The sequence below is a fragment of the Myotis nattereri genome, assembly GCF_964212035.1.
Source record: "Myotis nattereri genome assembly, chromosome: 6".
Lineage (NCBI taxonomy): Eukaryota > Metazoa > Chordata > Mammalia > Chiroptera > Vespertilionidae > Myotis > Myotis nattereri.
Genome location: NC_138081.1, coordinates 88,671,546 through 88,698,647, shown reverse-complemented (window position 1 = coordinate 88,698,647; position 27,102 = coordinate 88,671,546). Strand labels below are relative to the sequence as shown.

The following is a 27,102-nucleotide window of genomic DNA, read 5'->3' as shown; positions in this document are numbered from 1 at the left end:
TTCACACAGCTAACAGAGTGGTCTTTCTAAAACACAGCTTGATCATGTTAATGACCCACTAAATTTCTTTAACGGCTTGCTGCTTGCAAAGGAGGCCCATTCTATGCAGGCTCCTGCCTACCTCTACAGCTTTACCACCTGCCTTTCACTCTGCCCTCACCTCCATCTCCATTCCAAGCTCCTCCTATTTATTTATAGCTCCCTGAATATGCTATGGATCTCTTGTTTCCCTGACTTAGCACTTGTTGCTTCCTCAGCTTTCCCCCACCTTTACCTGGCTCATCTTCTTGCAATCCAAGATGTCTTTCCATCCTACCACAACCAACCTGGATGGAGCATCCATTCTATGAGATTCCACCATCTCCTGCCCTCAGCACAGCACTTACACTGTGTTCTGTCTGCCTTCTCCACTAGCAAGCATTCAATGAATGCCTACCACATGCCAGGCATTGTGCTATGCGCCTTACATGCATTCTCTCATTTGATCTTCACAGGAATCCTATGATGAGATACTACAAAACCACAGCGATTAAATAACTTGCTGATGGTCACAGATCCACTAAGTGGTGGAGTCAGAATTAAATTCTAGGTTGTCAGATTCCAAAGCTCACCCTCTTAATCCCTGTGCCGTACTGTCTACCTCCTGTTAGACCAGTACTAGACGGGGTTTGTTTAAGGACTACTACTTTTCTTTTTCACCTTTATTCCAGGAACTAACACAGCGCCTTAAACCCAATAACTGTTTGCGCTAAATTAATCCTGAATGGCATTTGCCCAAAACCTAATCTGAGCTTATTTGTGACTGAATAGTTATAGGGCATCTGTCCTTTTCAACCATCCTAATCTTAATGCCTCAACCGCAGGCCAGTCAGTTTAATTACAGGGCAGTGTGATATGCAGATCTTCTACTTTCTCCCTTTCACAACTGCACTGAAAGTCCTCTTAATAACAACCTTGATAGTTAACATACTTCCTTCCTTTCTAAAGAATTACATAGTGATGTACCTCAGAGCTGGACTGATTGTGCATGTTCAAAAGAAAGAGGGAGTCTCCCTGAGCATAATACGCCATTGCATCATCAGCTGTGTAGCCCAGGGCACTGATGTCTCTTTCTGCCGAAAACATCCATACAACTTGATTTTGATCCATATCTAACAAAACCATCTTGTTGCCCAAAAGAGTTATGAGACATGGAAATGGGTTGACTTCTGAAAACAAAATACAAGTAGGTAATATGTATGAGAAAAGTCACTTTAATTTACCAAAATCCCTTAACTCAATCTGATGTCATTTTGAAATCCATGGGTTTCCTTTGTGTTCATTCACTACATCAGTCTCAATGGAGACAGACTAGGTGCTCTGAGTCTAGATATATTTAAGTATGTTCATGATAAAAACTTATTTTTTATTTGACTTTAACTTCAGCTCAGAGATTATATTTATATCCCTGAGAATACCAAGAGTTAAAAAGTGTTTTTTTTAATACACTAATTGTTATTTACACAGGTTTTTTAGATAGTACCTGATGTTTGGGACTGTACCAAGTCAGAAAATGGTCCAGGTCCTTTGGATGTGAAGACTCTAACCTAAAGAAAGAAAAAGATACAGAACATTGCATTTGACAGTGTCCTCAGTGACAATAATTAAGTTCTGAGACGAATAAATTATTGAATTTTTTATTTCACACTCTTTTTAAAAATTTTTTAAAAGTATGTTTTATTGTTTGCAGAGAGAGGAAGGGAAAGGGAGAGATAGAAATATTAATGATGAGAGAGAATCATCAATTGGCTGCCTCCTGCAGGCCCTCCCCGCTATTGGGGATCAAGCCTGCAACCCCAGCATGAGTCCATACCTGGAAAGCAACAATGTGCCCAGGACGCATGCCCTCAAGTTGAAAAGACATCACTGAGGGGGTGACGTTGACAGCAATCCAGTCTTCAAATGTTTTGTTGGTGGCACTTTGGTTGGATATTTGATAGAAAATTTCAAATCTTGTTAACACACCATTTTCATGCTTAGGCTTATTCCACCTAAATTCCACCACAACTTCATTCTTATTGTGGGATTTTCCACTTGATAATACAAATATTCTGGGATTCTCTGGTGCTGATGGAACTGAAAAGCAAAGACACCGATAGGGCAGAAAAGAATAGGAGGTTGACTTTTACCATTCATGATAAGAGCATGGAGCAACCCAGTAATAACTTTCTCATTCCAGATAGTTGAGGTATATCTATCTTCTTCTTAAATATTTTCAGGAGAGACTATTCCGTAGATTTCTTCAGGAACCTATCTTAATATTTAAGCAAATCTCCCTTATGTCTAATCCAAACCCCTCTTACTACCACATAGGTACATCTTCTTGTCTGGCCCCCGTATCGAAGGAAGGTGGCTTATTCTCCTTACAAAATACAATATTTACTCTCATCTTGACAGAATGATTTAGCTGGAGGTGAAAATGGCAGCCACCAGGAAGGAAGGCAGTAACCCTATCTATCCTTCAGCTAGTTCAAGATAAAAAAAAAAAATACAGCTATTGGGCCCTCGCAAGTTTGGCTCACTGGATAGAGCATCGGCCTGTGGACTGAGGGGTCCCAGGTTCGATTCCGGTCAAGGGCATGTACCTTGGTTGCAGGCACATTCCCATTAAGGGGTGTGCAGGAGGCAGCTGATTGATGCTTCTCTCCCATCAATGTTTCTAACTCTCTATCCCTCTCCCTTCCTCTCTGTAAAAAACTCAATAAAACATATTTTTTTAAAAAATACAGCTATTGGGGATCCTAGGTCTTCTCCCCTTGAGCCCTCTCAGGAGACAAGATGTACCCCAAGAGTATGATTTGAAGGTCACCATTTATTTTAGAGCCAAACCAAGCAATTCACTCAGTCCTTTAATTTCTCCACCTTTTAAAGGAAATTTCTCTTCCTGATTTTCCAGTTATTCCTTTTAAGATATGATTCTTCTTTCTTCAGACTCTCCCACTTGTCTCTCCAATCACATTGCTTCTTAAGGTTCAATGCTCACGTCGTTATCCAATCTCCAGGCCTTCTTATATTGTACTCACATGGGATACTCACTCTTCTTGCTTCATCCCTTGGAGCCCAGCTAGAGTTTCCACTCCCTAAAGGCCTTCCTAGCCATACCATCATGTATATTGTCCGCTCTTAAGAATGTTGAGGCAGCTTGATGTAGGTGAAGGCTTTGCAGTCTTGCCTACTTACGCCATGACATCACTACTCAGTTATCGGTCTTATTTCTATTATCATTAGCAGAATGTGTTCATCTCTCTACTGTTTTATGAGCTCCATCAGAGAAGTACCTTTTCTCAATCCTTGTTAAATCCCTCCAAATCTAATATAGGACAGGTACACAGTAAGTGCTTAATAAATATTTGTCATTTTGAATAATTTCCCAACTATATTATAAATTTCCTGATGGCAAAGGCCAAATCTTATCACTCTTCCTTACCACTCCCAACATCCAGCAGAGTGTTGATGACCCCAGCCCTCACTACACCCCCTGTTAGATATAGTCAAGTTTACTTCCACAGAAGAATCCAAGCATGATGACAACCCAAGACAATATCAAAGATAGCATACCTGGGCCCAAATGCTAACTGCTCTGAACCTGCCTAAGCTTATGAGACTCATAGAAAAATATTGTTGAAAGATTCCTAATATATATATAATGGTAAACGGATGTCCATGCTTATTGAAATCAATATGACACCATCATTTGCCAACATTTGCAAAAATGAAGATTAAATTCCAGCCCTCTCACTTACTCTCTATTTTACTTTGGGCAACTGCTGAGCTTGTTTTCTCCTTTTCATAGTCAAGATAATAACACCTGTCTGTCTACCTCAGAGCTGTGTAAGGATCAAATGAAATGATGTTTCTGACACATGATAGGTATGTATTAAATGTTTAATAAAGGAGTGATACATATAAATATGCTTTTTACACTTGAAAGTGATAGACACATGTAAAGATATAGCCAGTATCCATTTTAAAATATATTCCAAGGAAAAACAATAAATTTAAACATCAGTTATTCATCTACGGAAGATTCTGAATTAGCTTTCATGAGAATATCTCCCAATAAGCCTACCTCCCACAACACTGTCTCGGTTGATAAATGCCCCATTTCCTTATAAAGCATTTCACAAATTACCTGAAACATGTTTGTGCATCTTGTATGTCATTACAATGAAGTTAAACAGTTCTTTAAAAAAATCTCTGAAATATACTTTTGGAATAAATTATACCGAGTTATTTTAATAGTGTTGTTCTAATTTCTAAAAAGTCATTGAAAGTGTATTGAGTCTAAACACATCTACGAAACTGAAAGTTATTCTAAAAAATTAACTGTCCATTCTAGATCATGCAAAGTGAGATTCTGCCCTTTTCTTTCTTAAAGATTTTAACCCCTGTACCTGTTTCAGGTGCTCGAAGTGACAGAGATGTTTTGGGGCCCTTGCCCCAGTAGGTATAAGGAGTGACAGAAAGATTAAATAAGGCATAAGGCTCCAAGCCTTCCACAGTAAATACAGGTAAAGGCTGTTTTTCACTAGCCAGGAACTAAAATATAAACACAAAACATTATTTTCTTAGGGAGAAAATCAGAAAATCTTTTATTCCAACTTAACTAAAATCTCCAAACTTCAGTTCACATATAAAGTCAAGCCCTTCAAATTTGGAAATGCTGATGTCAGTAAATTCCAGTTAAAGAGTCTAATATGCCAGCTGTTAGCACTAACCACAAAGCAGTCAGAGACTGGCTAGACAAAGGATCTCAGGAATAATCCTGACAGAGTCTAATGGAGCAACCAAGGAGATGGGTTTGGCTAAGTGAAGAAAAGTACAAATCAGTGTGGGCAGGGCTGGATGCAGATGGCACAGCCTGTCCGAGAAATAGAAGCTACTAGAACCAAGGCCATACCTTAAGAGGAGCACTAAATTCCACACTGTAGAAAATTACACCCCAGTCCACTGCTGGGACAGCATGCCACAGGATTTGAAAACTTGAAGCATTTCCTTCAATCCTAAATGAAGACTCTTGAACAGAATCTGGGATCACCTTAGGGGTAAAGGAGAAGTTCCCTGGGATGAAATGAAAGAAAGAATAGAGGGAGAAAGAATGTAGTATTATAATCATCATAAAAAATATGGAAAATTAATAATAATTACTAATGATACCAAAGCAAAATTGTCCTTTATTTTAAAACATTCTGAACATCATCTTATTTTCTGAGAATTTCAAGCTGTACATTTGAGTTAAGAATAAACTGACTATGCCTGTCCCGCGTGGCTCAGTGGTTGAGTGTCAACCTATGAACCAGGGGGTCCCGGTTCGATTCCTGGTCAGGGCATATGCCCGGGTTGCAGGCTTGATCCTCAGAGTGGGGCATGCAGGAGGCAGCCAACCAATGATTCTTTCTCATCATTGATGTTTCTATCTCACACTCACTCTCTTTTCCTCTCTGAAATCAATTAAAAAATATATATTTTTTTAAAATATAAACTGACTGCAAGCAAACCAACAGAAACTACTAACACCCTTTTCCTCTTAAAACATAATTCTTAAGAAAAAATCCCAACCTAGACATTTATTTAACAGGAAGTATGGAGGAGCGAGGGTAAACTAGAGTAAAATATTGTACCTGGCAGAGGTTTGAGGGACGTCTGAATAATTGTGAACTGGTTAAATTTGGCTGGTTCCAAAACAGAGACACTAGTTCGCTGACCTATTTCTTGAGCTGTTATAATCTTAAAGCCATTGATCCAGAAAAGCCGACCACTATAGTACATCAGTGCATTCTGGGAAATGTCGGAAGTGCTCCAGGCTGCAAATTCTGTGATGGTGGGCTCCCCAACACTGCTGAAACACGACACCAATTAATGTGTGTGTTCTGAGTCGGGGAAGGGCTGGCACATTCAAATACTGGAGGAAACATGTGTTTGTGTATATAAAAACAGAAAATACCTTGCAACAATCATTGTCATTATTCTTAGTTTAATATTTAGTTGATTTTTACCTTTTTCTTAAAATATTCCTAAAGCAAATTTTCTAGGGCTTTTCTTATCAATGTGATTCGGCAATGGCAAGAGTGTTACACAGGTTTTAATAAATGCTCGTGGTCCTTGATAATACCCTCCACCAAAGCCACAACCCAGTGACTGGTTTCTCCTCACTGAGCCACGCCTCCCTCTTATTCTTGGCTATTTACTTGCTTCATTATTCTAGCCTGTTTGGTCCTTCCCTGTATACGAGTCACAAGTCTCTGTGGCTCCAACGATACTTACTAATTTCTAAAGCTTAGTCAAAATGCTTCTTTTCAGGCCAGGGAATTCAAGGAAACAGACTGTTGTTTAAATTGCTTTTAGAGATTTTTTTCTCGGTGACAGGGAATTTTACAAAGACGTTTTTACTTTACAATTTTTATTGGTTGTTTTTAAAATGCCTCCAGTTACCTAGTCCTCGGTAAAAACTCTCAATGATTCTCAACCTTTTAGGGCAGAGGTGTGACCTTTTTTAAAGAATGATTTCTCTAAATCTTGTTAAAGTGTTGACATTTCCCTCTTTAGAAAATTATAAAGTATGACATTTAAAATAAATGGAAGTTTTGTTTTGAGAATTTCACAATATCTCCTTGAAAAAAACAAAACGAAACAAAAACTACCTCAGAGGACCATAGCTGGGCCTTCTGAACCTTATAAAGACGCATGCTCACTAGTGCTAGTCCCATAGTCCCTGCTCTAGTAAAAGGCTATTTATTCACACCTGCTCAATGTGAAGACAGTCTCTGGTTTGCCTTGTGGACTTTCACCAACCGGACAGTGTCTTCTGCTCTCTCTGTACATACCCTATCACAGTGTTCACCACATTCTACTGTAATTAGGTGTTTACAAACCTATCTTTCCCCACAAGCACAATGCCTCCAACTGAGTGGATGATTAGTAACTGTTTATTGAAAAATGAGTTCTCATGCGTTATCATTTATAACTGATGGGCATGTCATGCTCTTCTTCTCAATCAATTGCCTTCAAGGGATATTACTTACCCCTGCCCCCGAAGAACAGCTCTGTACAGGTGAATACATTGACTGTCTTGAACCAACCAATACAGGAGCCCATCACTGAGGTCTAAAGTTAGAGCAGTTACCTAAATAGAACATAAGGCAAGAAAACAGGTCAAATATACAGTTGAAGGATACCTTTGTGAACAAGTCACACTTAAGCTATAGATTTCTCCTTAAGATCCTCTTTGGAATAATAAGCTCAGTGATTTTTTTTTTTTACCTTTCACTGAATATAAAAATTATATGATTATGGCTATTACTATATAATTTGGATATAAGTGCACTGGTTTCCTAAAAATCTTCAAAAGGCAGGGACTGTTACTCACTTCTATATATTTGTCTCCAGCAGGATCGGCATCCCCTGGGAACTTGTAAAGACAAATTCTCAACCACATTCCAGGACCTACTGAATCAGGAACTTGAGCCTCTGTGTCATGTCAAGCCTTGCCCAAAGCAAGCCGTAACTTTGGACTCTTCAGCCATATGTCAATGAATTTCATGGTTGTTGAAATCAGTTGTTCTCAAGCATTGCTGCACATTAGAATCACCTGTGCAGTTCTTTGAACATCTCGATTTCCAGGTTGCATCCTCTTAAAGTGCGGTCTCTGGAGATGAAGCCCAGTCCCTGGATGTTCTCTAACTCCCCAGAAAATTCCAGTGTGTCACCAACTTTGAGAACCAATGGTTTAAACCATTTTAAATTGTATCTTCTGTTCATTATAACCAAAACATCCTGACACATTTTAAAAATATAATACAGGGTTTTTATGTTTTATAACTGGTAGAGTCACCTATATATAAAGTCCTATTTCTAGCTGACATCTGAAAACCTCTCACTACTCTTTCTTTGACTTCTTGTTACCATCCTGTCTTAATTTTATGTCCAACTGTCTAGGTAAGGCCTGAGGAAAAACTGCTTCTCCTATGAAATAGACTGTGTGAGATAGAAGTTATAATCCAAGAGATCTTTTTTGCTTTCTTTGGCTTTATGGGCATTTTTCAAATAAGCTGAGATTGCCAGGAGTCTGACCTCAGAGTAGTACATTCTCTCTATAGCAGGCCTGGAGACTGAGAGCTATCAGATAGGATTAAAGTTGATGACTATATTTTTAGCAAGACACAGCAGCATATAAACAAAAATGATGAGCCAGTGAAAAATGTAAAAGGAATGCAATAATGTATCCTAGAACTAAAAATACTTTCTACATTACCCAAGGCCTACTACAAAGACATAATCTTGAGGCGTATGAGAGTAAGAACCTTCTATGTTCTTATAAATCACAGATTTCTGTTTAAAAAACAAACAAAAAAATTCAACCTATTCTTTTTCCAAAAGGTAAAAAAAGATTCTAGCAACTCCTAACCTTCTGGCACTTGAATCGTGTCCATGCTTCATGCTAAAAGAGATTTCTTAAAAATATCTTTATTGATTTCAGAGAGGAAAGAAGAGGGAGAGAGAGAGAATATTGATGATGAGAGAATCATCGATTGGCTGCCTCCTGCACACCCCACACTGGGGATCAAGCCTACAACCCAGGCATGTGCCCTGACTGGGAATTGAACCATGATCTCCTGGTTCATATGTCAATGCTCAACCACTGAGCCACACCGGCCAGGCTAAAAGAGATTATTGATTACTTTTTTCAGTTAAAATGAAATCGGGTTAATCTTGCTTGGTTATTTATAATGAGATGCACTACAGTTTTCTAAATAACAAGTTAACTGTACTTTATCTCTTTTTAAATTTAGTTTTTATTAAAGTATGGTTTACTTTATAACATACAATATTATATTCATTTCAGGTGTACAACATGGTAACCTGACATTTATATACCTTATGATGTGATCACAATAAGTCTAGTAACCATCTGTTAGCATACAAAGCTATTATGATATTATTTCTCTATACTGTACATTATTACATCTTTGTGACTTTTATTCTATAACTAGAAGTTTGTGCCTCTTATTTCCCTTCACTCTTTTCCACCCATCTTCCCACCTCCATCCCCTCTGGCAACCATCAAGATAAGGCAAACTACCAAAAATTTCCATCTTATATTTGAAAAATTTAAATCAATTATGACAATCAAATGAAAGAGAAATTTTGCTTATACCAAAACCTTACTGTAACAGTATTTCCTTTCAGATTCTACCTTAACTATACACAATAAGCAGAAACAGTATAATCATAACTATACAATAGCACTACTCAGAATTATTAAATAATCAGATCTTATTTTTATTTTGTCACCTTTTTCCCAGAAAACCAGGGCTGTGCCTGTAGTATAAGGGGACTTTCCCCATTTAGCCTGGTGCTTTCAACTGAGTAGACTGTGGTCCAATAGAGATATCCACCCACGGAATCCACCACCATGTCATTCACCAACAACTTCACATGCGTCACAATATCTGCATGTCCTGTCAACACGGACTGCCTTTGTATCTATAAAACACAATCATATGATTTTTAAATGACATCATGAATCCTGAATAGTTTATTGCAATTATTATTGAACTGCTGCATTTACCAGTCATTTTTCCAGTCATAAGTACTTATTGGCACTATGCACTAAACCTTGTAAATATAATAGTCATGGGACCTGCCCTCATGAACCTTATCACTTTTCATGTTCCTAAAGAGAAGGAATATACATTTATTTTGAGTTAAATACTTGCGCTTCCTAATCATATATCCAGTCAAAACACTGGATAAGAATGTGTTATATCGGATTCCTTTCTATCAACATGTTTTCCTAACATTAAATACTGCCATTATTAGTGAGGATGTATTATATACCTAGCACTATATATTTTTTCAATATTTAAAATATAAGCTCTTGTAACCAACAACTTCACATATATCACAATATGTAAATAGGGAACAGTAAGCCTATTAAGGATTTCTATTCCCTACTTTTTCAAGAGTAAACTGGGTTCAAAGAAGTTAAGTAATTTTTCCTGGAGTTAGACAGTTTTTAACAGACAGAGCAAATACTTATAGCCAATTTTCATATCCATTCTTCCACTTTCTCCTTCTAAACTATTTTCCAACTAACCCATTTTAGGGAGCAGTCTCTAATTAACCCCATCAACTCTGCCTACATGTCACTGGCACTTAGGAATTCAGACCATACCAGAATGCTAGCCTCTAAATACATTAATTTGTGTGTGTCTTCTATTATTTCATTTATGTATTTTTATCTCATTAAAAGACCAGGGGCAAATGATGATAGTTGCACAACCCTGAACATATTAAAAAACCACTCCATTTTACATAACAAAAGGGTGAATTTTATGGTTTGTAAATTATATCTCAATAAAGTTTATATGTTGTTTTTTTTAAAAAAAGAGCAGGGATATGTCTACTATTTATTTTATATTCCTAACTATGCCTATTCTCAAGGCTCTAAATATATTGGTAATAGATAAATGATTGTTGAGTGAATAAAAGTGCGTACAATAGCACACTCCTGATTAGAAAACAATTTCAGAACGATACTTCTCGATCTGTCAGACTAGTGTTCTCATCACTAACCATCTTTCCTTTCAAAGTGTACCACTACACATATGCAAGATGTCTTCATTTTGCCCCCAGGTCCACTCTCAGCCCTCTCCACCCTCCTCTTCCCCCTGAAGGCTGACACCTATGAACTGCATCACTGGACTCCCTTGTTCTCTGGTTTCCAGTGAGGTTCAGCCAACAGAAGCACTGGCAGGAGATGGGAGGGCAGAAGGAAGGAGGGGGTGGGGAACTCTTTCCCCCAGACCACGCATTTTAACAGTGATTGGGTTTCATGTCAGCAACTCTCCTAAAGCTACAGTCCTCACAGGTTCTTCTTCTTTCCTTTGCCCCTTTATGCCAGGAATTAGTTATATCTTTCCACACTTGCTGGCCCAGGGCATGCTTTGCCACCCTTTGTTTTCCTTAGCCCTGTCTACACCTTGGAAAATGGTCCCTTCACTTAGGTGGAGTGAGCTATCTTCCTCCAGGACACTGACCCACTAGTGAACATTTTAATATATTTATTTTAAGATATTGTTGGAAATAGTACACCAAAGATATAAAATTTCCTTCACACATAGATGCATCTTAATAAAAAATTGAGCAGACTTAAAGACAAATATTCAATAAATAATAGCATAGATGGTACACTAATATGAAAAAAAAATCATGAAAATAACATTCAAGCCACTGAAGTGGGTGGGCATTGCTCTAGAGCAGCGGTTCTCAACCTGTGGGTTGTGACCCCTTTGGGGGTCGAACGACCCTTTCACAGGGGTCGTCTAAGACCATCAGAAAACACATATATAATTACATATTGTTTTTGTGGTTAATCACTATGCTTTAATTATGTTCAATTTGTAACAATGAAATTGGGGGTCACCACAACATGAGGAACTGTATTAAAGGGTCGCGGCATTAGGAAGGTTGAGAACCACTGGTCTAGAGCTTCCAGAATGCCAGGCTCTAACTTACCACATATGTCCTTCCAGCCCAGTAGAGAAAGTGACCCAGCCACTCGTAAGCTAACGCCCCTGCTCCTGCAATGTTGGGTATGTGATAATTCTTGGAGATATCCGTCCCATTCAGCAGCCACACGTGAACATCACCTTTCATGTCACTGTAGTAGAGTCTGTTGTTATACCAATCCATGTCTCAAAACAGAGTGAATTGGTAAAAGTTATTTTTTTTCATATGTGCTGACACAAGCAGAGCAAGTCAAGAAATCACACTTGCACCCGAATCTAATAGCATATGCTAACATAGAGAGTCACTAGACCGTCAGGGATTGGTCAAGAATATTTCAATAATGTTACCTCAAAATCTTTACCCCTGGAACTAGAGAGAGGAACTAATATTCATTAAGCATCTCCTCTTTCCTGAACATTGTCCCAGGAACTTCTACATGTCTCACTTAATTCTTAAAACAAAGCTATGAAGTAGGAAGTATCCTCATTTTTGACATGGCAAACCTGAGACTCGGTGAGATTATCTGTTCTGAGATCTCACAAATGAAAAGAGGAGGAGCCAAGATTCAAGCCAACTCCAAAGCATTCTTTCCATTAGACAATGCCTCCTAAGCCAGCCGTGGGCAAACTACGGCCCGCGGGTGGATCCGGCCCGTTTGAAATGAATAAAACTATTGAAAAAAAAAACCTTACCCTTTTATGTAATGATGTTTACTTTGAATTTATATTAGTTCACACAAACACTCCATCCATGCTTTTGTTCCGGCCCTCCAGTCCAGTTTAAGAACCCATTGTGGCCCTCGAGTCAGAAAGTTTGCCCACCCCTGTGACCTAAGCCCAACTTCTTTGTTGGCCAGAAATGCTGTTTACTTTTAATGACCACACAAATAGATCAAGTACTGAGGTAGTTACAGAAGATGCCCTCTTCCAGCAAGGTCACTGTCACATCATCCTGGAATGAAGACTTTTCTTCATTCTAATGTCTTCCCGGCAAAATGACCCACCCATTACTGAATAATCCTCTGTCATGAAATCCTTTCTTATTCTTTGTTTATATCTTCATGCAGCCTTTTCATGCTTCAGTCTTACAGCCAACTCATAATAAATTACTGAAGCATAGCTGTCTTAGTGGAACAAGATAGGTAGTTACTGTGAGACAACACTGATAGATTAAAATTCATGAGAAATATATCAAAGCGTTCCTGAAATGGGCATGAATCAATAAGTAACCTCACATTTTGTGAAATAATAAACAGCATTCCTACTTGAGAACCAACATTTTCTTAATACTGTCCCTGGAAGTATAGTTCAGTCAATTTTTCCCCCTTTCATTATTGACCTAATACCAAAAGGCTTGATTCTTTGATTTATCAAATAGCTTGGGAATGAGTAGAAACCTGTCATTCCAAGTGTAAAGGGACTTGGCATTTACCTGACACATTCTTTATATCAGAGGATAAGAATTCTCCTGGGCCAAAGCTATTTAATGGTTTACTCCAAAGCCCATCTTCTTTGACAGCCATGATAAATGGTGGTTCTGTAGCTATTGGGTGAAAAAAAGGAAATTGAAGGAAACATCACAGAAAGCACACTTTTTAAGGCACACATCTTAAGATTTTCTTTATAAAGTAAAAGAATATCAACATTTTAAAAAATACTGTGGAAGGTATGAGCAATTGTGTCTGCTTAATAGAATTATATAGCATATTAAACATACTCTCAGATTTTTATGTAAATATTTAAAATTGAATGTGAAGAGAAATGTATGGTGATATTGCCTCTATAGCAATGTTATGGCAGAATTTGGTTTTTTGCGTGTGTGTTTTTTTGCTTTGGCTATTGGTTGCCATGTTCCCATTCAGAGCACTCAGAAGCAATTGTGCTAACAGTAGCAGTATAAATGGTACAATTATCTTCCCTTTTTTTTCTTTCAAGAGGATGGTATTTAGCATAATTCGCAGCCCCTCAACTTCTCTCTCCGCATGACCTTCAGGGCTCAAGGCGTGCTATTGTGTAATAAACCATAAGAAAGAAGAAAGTCATGAAGGAGAAGAAAAGGATGTTTTTCCCACAAACTATCTTTAGAAAGTTTACAATATCAGGCCAGACACAAAAAATGTTACCCAGTGCTTTATGTGTTTTCTTAATCTCAGATAAACATACTCAAGAGACCATCGCACCCTCATTCTAACTTCTTTACTACATTGGAAGTGACTAATTTTAAGGAACACGGGGAATAAGTCTTTCTTTGTCAGAATCACTCCCTACATCAAGAACATTTTCTCACCTGGCACCAGGGTAGTACCCACCGAGGGCTCTGACCACGGGCCTGGCCCCTTGGGAGAACTTGCCCTCACGGAAACCTGGTATTGTGTCGCACTCTGCAGCCCGGGGACATTCAGCATGGTCCCACGTATGTTAGAGAAAACGCGAGTGTTTCCGGGGAAGTCTTGGGTTGATATTTTCACCTCGTAAGTCCAGTTCTGCCAGGAGGAAGGGCCTAATGAGAAGAGTTAAGCAATATTACTGGCCGGGATGACATCAGCAAGGGCAAACAAAGGGTCATGAGGAAATTCATCTCCAGCCTCACCTTGAATGGAAGGGTCATTGGGCAGTAATACCTGTTACCCCCCAATCATCAGGGTTAGTTTGACGGTATAACTAGAACAGTGTCCATTCCACCCATGCCACTCATCTTGCTTGTTAATGGAGTCATTATTCCCAACAAATCAGAGGACACTTGCTGCTCAGAATTGTCAGAGGGGTCTCTCTCACACCACCAGGTGGAACCAGGCTCCTAATAAGCAAATGCTTGTGGTGAATCTCTAATATAATTCTAGTGCTTGCATAGCACTTTTCTCCCAGAAGCCCAAAATTTGCTTATTCATTTGCAGCTGTCTTTGTGATATACAGCAAACAGGCATAATTAACTTTGTCTTAAAGTAGAAAATAGACAATGTTTGCTAAATACCTTAGGCGGCTAGGGGTTGGCAAGCTGCAGTCCCGGGGCCAAATCTAGCCCACTCCTGTTTATGTAAATGAAGTTTTACTGGAACACAGCCACCGATACTCATTTACATATTATCTATGGCTGTTTCTACACTACAAAGACAGTGTTGCTATATCAGAGACCGTATGAACCACAAAGCTGAACATATTTATACCTGGTCCTTCATTTATAGAAAAAGTTTGCTGACCTCTGTGTTTTCTTCTTACGCATCTTACTTTAATCTCCATGACAATCCCATAGAAAGAATTAATATCCCCATCTTCCAATAGTGGAAACTAATTAAGTTGTCCAGGGTCATTCTGCTAATAAATGGCAAGACTAGCCTTTGAGTCCATGCAGGCCGGCTCCAGAGCCCACCTACCTACTTGCCACACAAACTGCCTCTCCAGAGATACAAGTTCAGGTTTAGAGAGTTTTAGGGAGTTGTTCAAGTCAATTAAAGGTTATAATGGATAGAAAACCTCAACCCAAGTGCCCTAACCCCCTGGCTAATATTCACTCAGACTAGCTTGTCAGTGCCTGGCTCCTAATAGACACTTAATAAACATTTGAGCCATTCTGTTGGGATATAAATGAAAAACATAGAGAGCCTCCCAGTGTAAAACTAGTAAATGCAGACTAAACGTGTCAAAACTCTTTTTTGCGCTAAGTAGCACTCTGGTTGATGAGTGCATCATCACAGATGAGCTCTCAAAACCGAGTGACAATGTCAAGCAGTTCAAGCTTTCCTTTCCTTTCCTTCCACTGAGGCCATGACCACGCTGGGGAGAGGCCACTCACTGGCTCCTATGGCGAGGGCAGGAGGCTTCCACTGAACCAGGGCCTGGTAGGATCCAAACAGCACAGAGAGCTGCTGCGGGCGGGCCGGCAGGGGGTATGGCTGGGTGTACCGGCTAAAGATGACCAAGTTCCCAAACCCAAACTCTTCTATGTGTCTCAGGTCACAGCCCACGATGAACTCATTAAAAGACAAAGCATCCTGCTGGAAAACAGCCTTGCCATCTGTGACAAGGAAGTGATTGTTCTCACAATCAAAGCTCTTCACATCAGCAAAGGGGACATGAGGGAGGACAAGATGGGAAGCAGAGCCATCCAGAAATGTTGACATGAAGACTTGGGTGGTGTCGTTGAAGTAAATGATTCGCTTGGACTGTGGCTTTACTGCGAAGTCCTTTAATGTGCAACTCTCCACAATACGCATGGCTTCTGAGTCCTGACCAGGTGGCACCGGGAGAGCTCCTCTATAAATGCCATCTCTCAGGAGATAAAAGACATACCTGACGTGGGAACAAAAGAAGTCTGGTTTGACTCAATGCAAAGGTAGATGAGTAACCTCCTCAACCCACTACTTTATCCTATTGTACAATCAGAATCATGTATTTCCAGAGTTAATAAGTACAGGGTTTCCCAAGGGCCAAAAGAGTAAGGACATTTACTAAAGACATGCTCTATTCATTTAAGTTAGAAGTTGGAACACTGAAAAATTTCAGCCTCGTTTCTAATGCTTAGCATCCTCACTATACATGACTTTTTAGAATCATAGAATTTAAAAGCAAAAAGGATTTAAGGATTTTCTAATGGAACCTACTGTTAAAGGAATACACATTATATAAAAGTTACACAGCTACACATGTTATTTATTATAAAAAACTTTTCTCCAAAATCCACAAATTTTTAAGTCTAATTCTGTCAATAAACTTTCCCATGCATTGTAAATGAAAAAATGGAAGAAAGCAAAAACATTTCAACCACTTTTTTAAAACCTGAGTTATTAGTTTATGATAAATATTTAGTGAAGCTACTTTGCATTTTTAGTAGACTAAGCTTTTAAAAATATTTACAATTGCAGCACTAGGGCTACCATTTTACAACTCATGAAGAAATACCGCAAAAGGGAGCAGGACCACCCAGTAATCAGAAGAAAGAAGCCAATGGAGGAATTTTGAAAATTCATATAATTTGAAGCCAAACATCGAGGGAGCAGTGTAAGTGAATTTATAATAATGAAAAAAGAAACACCGCTAAAATACTTCATTGATAATCAAATCTGTCAGGATATTAACTAAAACATAAAACTATTCATTTGAATGTAGCCAATTTTGGATTTGTGTTCATGGAGACAGATGTACTTTTGCTTAGCAAGTCTTTCTCATCACAAACCCATGGGTTGGCAGGGTTCGAAGCTACAACTGTCAAATCATTGTCCTCATCCTATTCAGTCCCACTCGTGTTCTCCGGATGACTATTCCAAATCAGTATCAGTATGCTCAAGACTCCTGTGCCAGAACATTATCCTGAGATATAAACTCCATGCTGAGATATGAACCTACGCTCTTTATCCTAAGGGAAGATTGTGGCAGGCAAAAAGCAGAAACACCTTGGCTCTTGACTTCCTGCTTTTGTTTCCCAAATTCAAATTGTTTAGAGATTTCAGAGTAGATAGAAGGAAAAAGTTATGGGGCAAAGATTACAATTCTTATACTGAGGCAGAGAGGAGTGCATGTTTCTAAAGCTCATCGCCACGTTGCGGGGTGGGGGGAAGACAAAGAAAAGAAAGGTGAGGAGAGCTGGGGTGTGGGAGGTAGAATATAGAGAGGAAAGGGGGTGAGGCAAGGATGAGGGGAGAAGGGAAAAGGTTTATAGCAGGTACACACTCGGTGAGGTTATAATTCAATGGTGCAAAATGACAGCATAAAGGAAACCTTTCTTAATAGCAGGAGAATCAACTTTTTCCCACATGGAGTGCTTTAGGTACATTCCCTAAGTGTTGCTAAAAGTTACAACTGGTTTTTACAGAAAGTCTACCACTGATTGGGGAGATGATTAGAAGATAGGTCTCAGAGTAGGAAGTCATGTGCTGGTGTCATCCCAAAATAGCTGTGTGATCTTGGGCAATTACTAAATCAACCTCTTCTTTGCTTTCCTATTTATAATCTTAGGATATTAAAAGCACCTACATCATAGTGTTGAACAAGGATTAAATGGATTGTTGAAGTAATGCACTTAAAACCACATATTAAGTGTCTAATAACTATTAATTATCATTATTATTTCTAGTCACATTTCAAAAGCTAAGCAGAAATCAACCTTTTATTTATGGGGGAAAAAGAGCCACCAAAGACCTCACTGAGATGCATTTTGAGGGTGATTTAGTGGGCGAAGTTCACTGTCCTCAGAATGAGTCCTTTTGTGTAACTGCCAGCAACAAAGGTACACTTAATAGGATTTCAGACTTTTACAAATGAGAAAAATAAGATTCAGAGTCCAAAGGACCTGCCTTACATCAAAGGGTTTTTTAAAATTTTTTTCTGTAATTCAGTGATTCTTTCAAACCTAGGATATTAAAATAAATATCTAGAAAATTATGAATTAATATGAAGAGAAAGGCTTGATTTTAAATCAATATTGAGCAATCTTTTATTCATGAAGGTTAATTTAAGAACAATAAAAGGTTGTATGAACTTTTTAAAAAAATGAAAATAACTTTATCCCTACAGGAAAGAAAAATGTTTAATCTTACAAACATTGGTCTACGGCCGTACCACCCTGAATGCGCCCGATCTCGTCTAATCTTACAAACATTGGCCTTGCTTATTAGTTACTAACCTATAATTATCTGGCCATAGTTAAGAAATAAATTACAAGATAACTTTCTATGCTTTCATCTTGCACATTTATGTGCATTTGGAGATCACAAAATACGTTCACAGTGAGAACCTCATTCCATCCTCAAAATAACCCAGCTGGGGAAGTCATCCTCATATGGAGGGATAAAATAAAGGTCACGGGCATGAAGTTACTTGTTTGAGGTCCTATTGCATTATAGCAGCACACCTGAGCTAAAATGTGTTCATCCCATTTGTAGGGAAGGGAAAAATAGTTATTTGTAATGGGAAAGTTTTACTTGTATTTAACCATCAATTCTTGTCTCCTAAGGTAGATGCTGGCAGCATTCTGATCAATCAGCCTCTTCATAGGTTTAAGAACCAGACCGAAGAAATGAACTGATGCTGAGTTGCCCAGCAAAAGAAAGAGTGCAATAAAAGGCGGAAATGGAAGGGCTTCCTGCAGGGAGCATGGAGGGGGGCAATGAGACCCGGATTGCACCACAAAATAGTGACAGTACTAGAACCCAGGTCCCTGAGCCCCAGACAAGAGGTCTTTCACATATACCCATATTTTACTGTGAATGAGAAAGGGAAAACTAGAGAAGTTGTGGATCCAGTTTGAAAGAAATCCCCTCCTGGCTCTACAGAATGAAAACATTACCTGGATTTATTTCAATTTGAGCTAAGATACATAGATGGGCTCTTCTGAGGTGACAATGTTCCATTACTAAGCAAGTTTCCCAAAGTTTCTTACCCATGGAAGAATTCATATTTACAAGACTAATCCACTTACCCATTGTATGAATCAGCCACAATTTTTTGAGGTGCAATAACTGAGGGAGGAGTAATTTCCTCAATGTTTGAGCAGTTCTCTAAATCACAAACATATACCTAGAGAATCAAAATTCCAGCAATATGATTAGTATCTGTTTGGATTCAATTTGGCCAATGAATATTTCTTGGGCATCTGTTCTGTGCTTAGAATTGTGCTGATCACTGAGCACTTTTTGAAAACATGAAAATGCCCTAACACTCCGTTTTAATTCCTATGCCCTAATGAGTTTGTATCCTATTGACATTAATTAAATACAAGTACCTATTTTCCTGGCTTCGGTAGGCACTCAACCATTTTTAATACTTAGGCTAACCCAAGCTTATGGACTTCCAGCCATAGTGACTGTGATAAGCCTGTCCTTTCAAAGAAGGAAACGTGAAACACCTCAAGACTGTCTTCTCAAAGATTTCAGTAATACTGGTTTCCAGAGACCTAAAGTCAACGCTGATTACTATATAATTCAAAGTGCTTGCAGCTGATTTTGACCATGATGGGTAGGCCCACCTAGTTATAATGCACGTACCACCTCTATCTTATGGGAGATGAATTATCATTAGCATAAACTCATGGCTCTGAAAAATCACCAATAAAGATGATTTAATGGCAGATCAGGACTAGTACTAGGTAAAGTCTAGAGCAGGGGTGGGCAAACTTTTTGACTCGAGGGCCACAATGAGTTCTTAAACTGGACCAGAGGGCCGGAACAAAAGCATGGATGGCGTGTTTGTGTGAACTAATATAAATTCAAAGTAAACATCATTACATAAAAGGGTACGGTCTTTTTTTTTTTCAATAGTTTTATTCATTTCAAATGGGCCGGATCCGGCCCGCAGGCCGTAGTTTGCCCACGGCTGGTCTAGACCATCCTATAGAGCAGATCTATGATTCATTGTTAACCTAGTGTCTAAAACATCCCATATAATAAAAGGCTAATATGCAAATTGTCCCCTTGACCGGGAGTTCGACCAGGAGTTCAACCAGGGGGTGGGGCTGGCTGGTCAACCACAGGTGGTCCTTCTACTCCCCGGCCCCATCGGCCCGGCCTGATGGGCCTCCATCGGGGCAGGCCAGCTGAACCCCACCCATGCACAAATTCGTGCACCAGGCCTCTAGTAGTAAATAATCAATAAATATTTATTTAATGAAAAATTATGTTTACTTGTAAATACATCTAATATATATATATATATTAATATCAGTATCTGCTTATTTACTTTAAACTCTCAGACTAACCAGTTCATCCATGATGAAATACATTCTCTGATAAAGCCAGTCGATGGAGATGGAAGTAATCAATCCTGAACCTCTGTAAACAATTCTCAGGTCAGACACATCAGACATGTTGGAAGCCTCCTTGGCCCATATGAGAGTCCCTTCAGAGAAATAAACAACTTGCTGCTGGACATGAACTGATATTCCTAGAAGACCATGCAAACGCACGTGCGTTATTTTATAGCACCGGACAAAAAACTTACATAAAAGATAACTCCGTTCTTTAATTTTTCATGAAGAAATTAAAAGAGAAATCAACCTGGATCTTTCTTTTCACACGAAGGAAATATTTCTCTCTACTATACTGACCTGTGATGTTATGGTGTGCAGCATCTGACTGAAGGCACTGTGCTTCATCTACTAGATGTTTTAAAGATCTTTTTCTTAGAGAAGATTTTCTGGATAAAAAGAGCCACTGTTCCTCTTCTTGAACTAAAACGACAACACGATGTCCAGAGACAGCCCCAACCATATACACATCAACACAAGAAGATCAATGCCACCCTCCAAAGCAAGGGGACGAGCACTTGAAAGAGGCTGGTCAGATTTCCTCTGAAGGCACTGGGGCCTTTCAACTGTGGTGTAAATCACATGACTCTAGGATTGGGATAGCAAGTACAGTGTCAACCAAGTGGGTTGTATGTGTATGTGCTCTAAGTGCCCTCAAAATAACATGACATGGAGTATCGCCATTCTCAACAGCCTTGCCACCAGAGAAGTTCAGCTCACTAAGGTCAGCCATAAGGATCTGACTGCTTGGTGGAGGTGGTCCAGCCCAGGCCAGAGTGGGTGTTACATAGCTCGCATGCACACACACACACACACACACACACACACGCACGCACTGGTTGTCTTCATATTGTCTTTAATATCGCCCCCTGAGGCAGGAGGAAAGTCTTTGGAGGAAGGAAATTTGAGGACAGCAGAACGCTGCTTGCTGTCCCGTTCTATTGGAGACTGATGAAGTGTGTGCTGGTGAACACTTGTAGGGCAATTCATAAATGTTATGCAATAATGACAGTAACGACAAGCTTAAGCCTGCTCTATATTTAACTTGCCCTTTGGACGTGTTTTTTGCATAGCCAAAATACCTCTCCTTTCCTAGAGTCCAGTAACAGCCAAAGGAAACAAAGGCTGGAGATAGGTGACATTCAGTGCCCACGGGCATAGGTGTGTGCTGTTAGGTAAGGGCAGTCCATCAGCCAATGGGCTCTAGGGAAAATAGACCACAGACGCCGAGAATTCTGGACCTTTGTGTGTTATTCAAAACTATTTCACTGAGTTCCTATTTAGATTCCTAAATATTTCTGGTGCTTCTTAGAAAGCATTTTCATTTATTATTTTGCTCACCTAGCCATCATGCAATAAGTGTTCGGTCTCTCTAGGCAATTGTTAAAATGCCAAAGGCCACCCTAACTGGTTTGGCCCAGGGGATAGAGCATCAGGCTGAGGACTGAAGGGTCCTGGGTTTGATTCCAGTCAAGGAGGACTGAAGGGTCCTGGGTTTGATTCCAGTCAAGGGCACATTGCTCGGGTTGCGGGCAAGAGGCAGCCGATCAATGATTCTCACTCATCATTGATGTTTCTATCTCACTCTTCCTTTCCTTCCTCTCTGAAATCAATAAAATATATATTTATTTATATATATATTTATATATATTTTTATTTATTTATATATATTTATATATTTAAAATTCCAAAGGCCAAAAAAAGGATACTTATAAAATAACAAAAGCTAATTCGGTAGACTGGATATTCAGAGTGGTAACATGGAGATTATTAAGTCTAGGTATATTTGAAAATCTTAAGGAGACAGGGAGAAGAGATATCTGCTATGTATTAGATGACAATGATGCACAATATAAAATGGGGGTTGAGGCAGAAAGATCATGTATTACCCGTAAGTGTGTAAATGTGTTACAATCACTAGTGATTTTACCTGAAACCAAGGATTTGCTTGAGGCCATTTTTGAATCCCTAAATTTTCTGATTTTACGCTTTAAATTCCTAAATTCTAATGTGAAACTTTTCCATCTAACAACTTACTTCTATACATCAAATTGAAAGCTTACCAAGTACTAAAAAGACAGTGTCCATCTGGGCAGAGGAGGGAGGTCTGGAGGAACACCGGATGACCTAGGACCTCGAGGCCTGAACCCACCCTCGCCACCCCCTCAAGTTCTGTGTCACAGAAGAGCGGCGCTGGGCCATACCTGCTGGGGATGAAGTGGTGATACTAGATTCTGCTTCTGGCCCCTCACCAACCTCATTTACTGCTGCAATAGAAAACCTGGTCCAAAAACAATCGGGAGAGATGTGTTTTACATGGCACGGTGTGAACAGGAGATAAAAATAGAAGGAGCAATCATGTTTCTATTTAAAGGACAATGTGACAATGCATGTATCTAGTTACTTGGTGCCAGTGCTGGGCACTAAATGACCATCAATCACATCCTTGTTTGCATTTCCCATAGAACAGTTCAGGGCCACAGAGGTCAAACACTGAACTCTGCTATCTGCATGACCCCATTCCTACCCTAATTTAGAGGGCCTTAGTAAATGCTCGAAAAGCTAACAATAATAAAATAATAACCCCTAACAGTTAATACAAAATACCATTAACAGAATTTCACCTCCTTACTGTTTTATGTTGAATTAAATGAAGAAATGAAAGTCATGGTATTTATGATGTCTTTTATTTAGCCCGTATTTATAAGGATCCTCTGACTATAACAGAAATACTTGAGAATGTCTCTGTTTAAGATGTGTGATCTAGTAAGCATGCAAGCTTGAGGAGAAACACAACTTCATCCCAACAGTACAGATTCAATGGGACTTCTCAAAATACACTTAAACTATGTTGCTTAAATAATTATTATGCCTACAGCCATGCTGGTTACGCTTTCCTTGCACCACGTAGTTCTTACCTGTAGGTGGTGTTGGGTAGGGTAGAGTAAAACTGGAAACTGCTTCTCTGCGTTCCTGAATGTAATTTCTGATTTTTGCTGATCAGCCTTAAGTTATAACCCAAAATAGGTCCGCCTGGGAATTGGGGTGGAGCCCAACTGACTTCCACGGTGTCAGGACTTGAGCTCTCGATATTTCTAATGAGAGGAGCAGTTTCAGGAACTAGAAGAGACAATGGTGACACAGTAAGCAGAAGCATGTACAGGGCGTAAGTTTTTAAATAGGATAGAAAACAATGTCCTGTTTTCTTGAAAAGGTAACATAAGTGAAATACTTTTATCAATAGTCAAAATAAGTGATAGACAGAAGGTGGTAAGATATCTATGAGCTGCAACTCTTGATCCCTAAGTCTTACCCGTTAGCTGTTTTCCTAAGGGACTTTCAAATGTTATTTTCCCCACTTCCAACTTATGAACTAGAATTAAATGTGGAAGCATACAGATAGGATAAATATTTTAGAAAAAAGTTGTCAAAAATCTCCAGAGACTTGAAAGAGCTGAATGTGGGGTGGAAGCAAGTTGGGAAGGAGAAAAGAATTGGGAAACAAAACTGAGTCAATGATTAGCACAAGTTGAAAGAATTAAGTCCTGGGGCCTTTTCACTCTCTGGAGTGCTATGCCTGACCAGTTCCAGCTGAAGATATGTGTTCAGATAAGCCTGAGCTAGAACAGTCTGCTTCACCGATGACCCAGACTATACCTTCCTTCCCCCAGCTCCCAGGGTCCCTTGGAATCCAGGTTGACTGCACTTTAGCTACACTCCTTCCCTTGCAAAGAATTAAAGGAGCATGCGTTAATTAATTAAGCATCATACACTTCAGAAACTACCTAAGTGGCAAAGAACAGAAAGGAAAACAAATGATTTAACAGCCTCCCTTCCATTTACATCTCCATCTACTTCTCATACCTCCCATCCCTGAAACCACATGTTTTACTTCCTCTTTCCATAGAAAGTTGCATTTTAATGTCCCTTTGCTCTTTAGTAGCCTCTTCCCTCTGAACACTTCAGGCAAATGCTCTATGTCACCCTTGATTTATTAGAGTTGGGAGAAATTAGGTAGTTCAGCCCTCACACTGGACTGGCAGAGGGGGGCAGGGGAGGGTGACATCTGTAATAGTGTCAACAATAATAACAGAGTTAAAAAATAAATAAATAAAATAAAAAGGCCTTTAGTTGATCTGTCAGCCTTTCTCTGATACAGTTCCTCCCCACCTCTCAGACTGATCTTCAGCAAACACAAACATCAATGCGTCACTCCGCTGCTCCATGCACTCAGTCACCGTGGTGAAGAAGGAAGTGGGAATTATGTCAAAAAGCCTAACTCATCACGGTTAAGGCCAGATATAATCTGCTCCACTTCAAGCAAGTTCATCCCACCTACAAGGTGTGATTATTGTCCAAATCTCCCCACAAAAGCCCTCCCTGAAAGACTGGTCAGATTAGGCAAGGTAATTCTTGCCCCAAACCATTCTTGCTGGTGAAGAAATTACCTACATAAGGGCCCTAATTACAAGGCGGTCATACCGACTAAAGTCATGTATTTTCCCTAGCTAACAGGGAATAGGACCATGAGTCAATGGAACACAAAATAGATAACTTTATATGTTTTGATGTGGCTAGAAAAGTGAGGGAGAATTGAAGCATGAGATGCTATCTATGGAAAGGACACCCAGTACAGGGTCTGGGACACCTGGAGGGCATATCCAGGAGAAAGGCCCAGAAATGGAAAGCAAAATTTGCATTTTTCATTATTTTTATTTGTCAGCCATAGTGTTTCTCCAGCACTGGAAAATGATCCAGCACAGTTGAAGCATATGAGGCATTTTTCTGAACAAAGACGGATGCATGTCTTCTACTCCGGTCTGCAACATTGCAAACATGGTCTCCTAGCTCAGTGTCTGACCTGAGGGAATGGTCAGGGAATAACCCGCAGAGGTGGCCACACTTACCCTGAAATCTAACAAGCAAGAAGAGGACACTAATCAGAGAAGGGGAAAATGCCCAAATCAACTTCATCAGCTGTCCTTCCTTAGGCCCAGGGCCTAGTTCAATCAGAAGGTCTCTGTACACAGCTGCATCTCCAGAACTGAGAGGGTAGGACAGCTAACATCTGGCCTGCAGTTAGTCCTCGCAGGTTCCCTCAGCTCACTCTGAGGCTGAGGGCACCAGGCAGCTCTCCCTGAATGTCAGCCCCAGGAATTCGCCTCCCTAAAAGGCTCTAGGCTTGCATCCTTTTCCTGATGCGAAAGTCACATCTTCAAAAGAAGAAATCAGAAAATGCTCCAAAATATGTAGTATTTCTTTTAGCTATCTCTGATAAAATGTAGTATAAATGTAATATTGTAACCTTCCAGCTGGTCTCTCTACTTTCCAATCTCTCTCATTCCCTCAATCTATTCCATGTGAACTTGCCAAAATTATCTTTCTAGGGGGCATGTGAAACAATTGCTCTTCTGCTTGAAAACCTCCCATAATTCCTCGCCCTGACTGGTTTGGCTCAGTGGATAGAGCGTTGGCCTGCGGACTGAAAGGTCCCAGGTTCGATCCAGCCAAGGGCATGTACCTTGGTTGAGGACACATCCCCAGTAGGAGGTGTGCAAGAGGCAGCTGATCAATGTTTCTAACTCTCTATCCCTCTCTCTTCCTCTCTGTGAAAAATCAATAAAATATATTAAAAAAAAAAAAAAAGAAAACCTCTCATAATTCCTAACTGCTTACTGAGCCTTATTCTGACCATCTTATTTATACTCAACCCCACTCTCCTTCCCCTCAACCCCCCATTTCCAATCCCCTAAAGGACAGATCCTGGTCAAAACACTCCTCTAACAGAGGGCACAGCACCTTCCCACTTATGATATACCTTCCTTATTTATTATGTTTACTGCTTCATTTCTATTCCACCAAAATGTGAACTCCACAAGAGCAGGGCTTTTTGCTTTGATCGCAGAGGTATGGTGAGCATCGAGAACACTACCTGGCACATAGGAACTCGATTGCTGAATGGATCAGTTAATGATGGCACAGATTTATTTCATTGTTTAAAATAAAAACACATTAAAGGAAAGCTTTAGGATAATCTATTTCATACGCAATAAGGACACGCCATACCTCCATAAGGGTGAGTCCTGTAACTGGGGCTCGAGGGAGAATACAGCTGCAGCTGGGCTGTGAAGATCCAAACCACTCGAAAAATATACTCAGTGAAGGGGTGCAGGGGCTCAACCACATAGGACAGTTTGGACACGGCCTGGATCAAAGAGAGATCAACCATCAGCACTTGTAGAATCGCTGCCTGCACCGTGACTCCCGAGCACAGATTAATTTGGAGAAAGTGGGTGGTCGTTTGGGTGTAGGGGACTTGGCACCTCCCAGGCCAGATGAAATGAAGGCCTGGCGCTTGGAGCTGAGGCATCCAGATGTCAGTCTGCATAAATCACATAGAAACTCTTTCCTGCTTCAAAACCGCAAAATCATGGATTCAATTATTTGGCATTTACCACAAAGCTTTACTTTAATTGTTCAAGTCAATACAGGGTGTTGCAAAAGAATGTATACATATTTTTAACCATTATTAATTCCAATGGGTTAAGTCTGAAAAGAAAGAAACATCAACTGAGCTATTTAAGCTGTTAAAGTATGTATACATTTTGGGGGGACATCCTGTATACTTGGTGTCTTAGGGATATTTTTCCTAAACTGGCTCCTGCTTTCCTAAAAGGGAGAGTGCTGATACCTTCCTGCCCTTTATCCTCGTTAGAATCATTTTAAGTGGGATGGGCAGAGAATGGCCAATAATATGAGTAGTTGGTTATATGCTGCTGTGCTGAAGGAATAATATGTATGTCTAGTATATTTTCCTCA

General features: G+C 39.6%; 1 protein-coding gene across 1 annotated transcript in view; it reads right to left on the bottom strand.

The window, feature by feature from the left end:
* The window catches only part of ROS1 (ROS proto-oncogene 1, receptor tyrosine kinase), a 92,984-nt gene that overhangs the window by 47,093 nt on the left and 18,789 nt on the right, over positions 1 to 27,102 (bottom strand). The window contains exons 7-24 of the mRNA XM_081094756.1: positions 26,350 to 26,488; positions 23,202 to 23,403; positions 22,488 to 22,564; positions 20,584 to 20,706; positions 20,236 to 20,420; positions 18,961 to 19,058; positions 15,340 to 15,836; positions 13,837 to 14,049; positions 12,982 to 13,092; positions 11,557 to 11,735; positions 9,331 to 9,522; positions 7,062 to 7,162; positions 5,661 to 5,875; positions 4,940 to 5,100; positions 4,434 to 4,578; positions 1,853 to 2,115; positions 1,523 to 1,586; positions 1,006 to 1,208 (exon numbers count right to left, since the gene is read on the bottom strand). Of these exons, the coding sequence (XP_080950882.1) occupies positions 1,006 to 1,208; positions 1,523 to 1,586; positions 1,853 to 2,115; positions 4,434 to 4,578; positions 4,940 to 5,100; positions 5,661 to 5,875; positions 7,062 to 7,162; positions 9,331 to 9,522; positions 11,557 to 11,735; positions 12,982 to 13,092; positions 13,837 to 14,049; positions 15,340 to 15,836; positions 18,961 to 19,058; positions 20,236 to 20,420; positions 20,584 to 20,706; positions 22,488 to 22,564; positions 23,202 to 23,403; positions 26,350 to 26,488 (3,168 nt within the window). The remainder of the gene's footprint in view (positions 1 to 1,005; positions 1,209 to 1,522; positions 1,587 to 1,852; positions 2,116 to 4,433; positions 4,579 to 4,939; positions 5,101 to 5,660; positions 5,876 to 7,061; positions 7,163 to 9,330; positions 9,523 to 11,556; positions 11,736 to 12,981; positions 13,093 to 13,836; positions 14,050 to 15,339; positions 15,837 to 18,960; positions 19,059 to 20,235; positions 20,421 to 20,583; positions 20,707 to 22,487; positions 22,565 to 23,201; positions 23,404 to 26,349; positions 26,489 to 27,102) is intronic.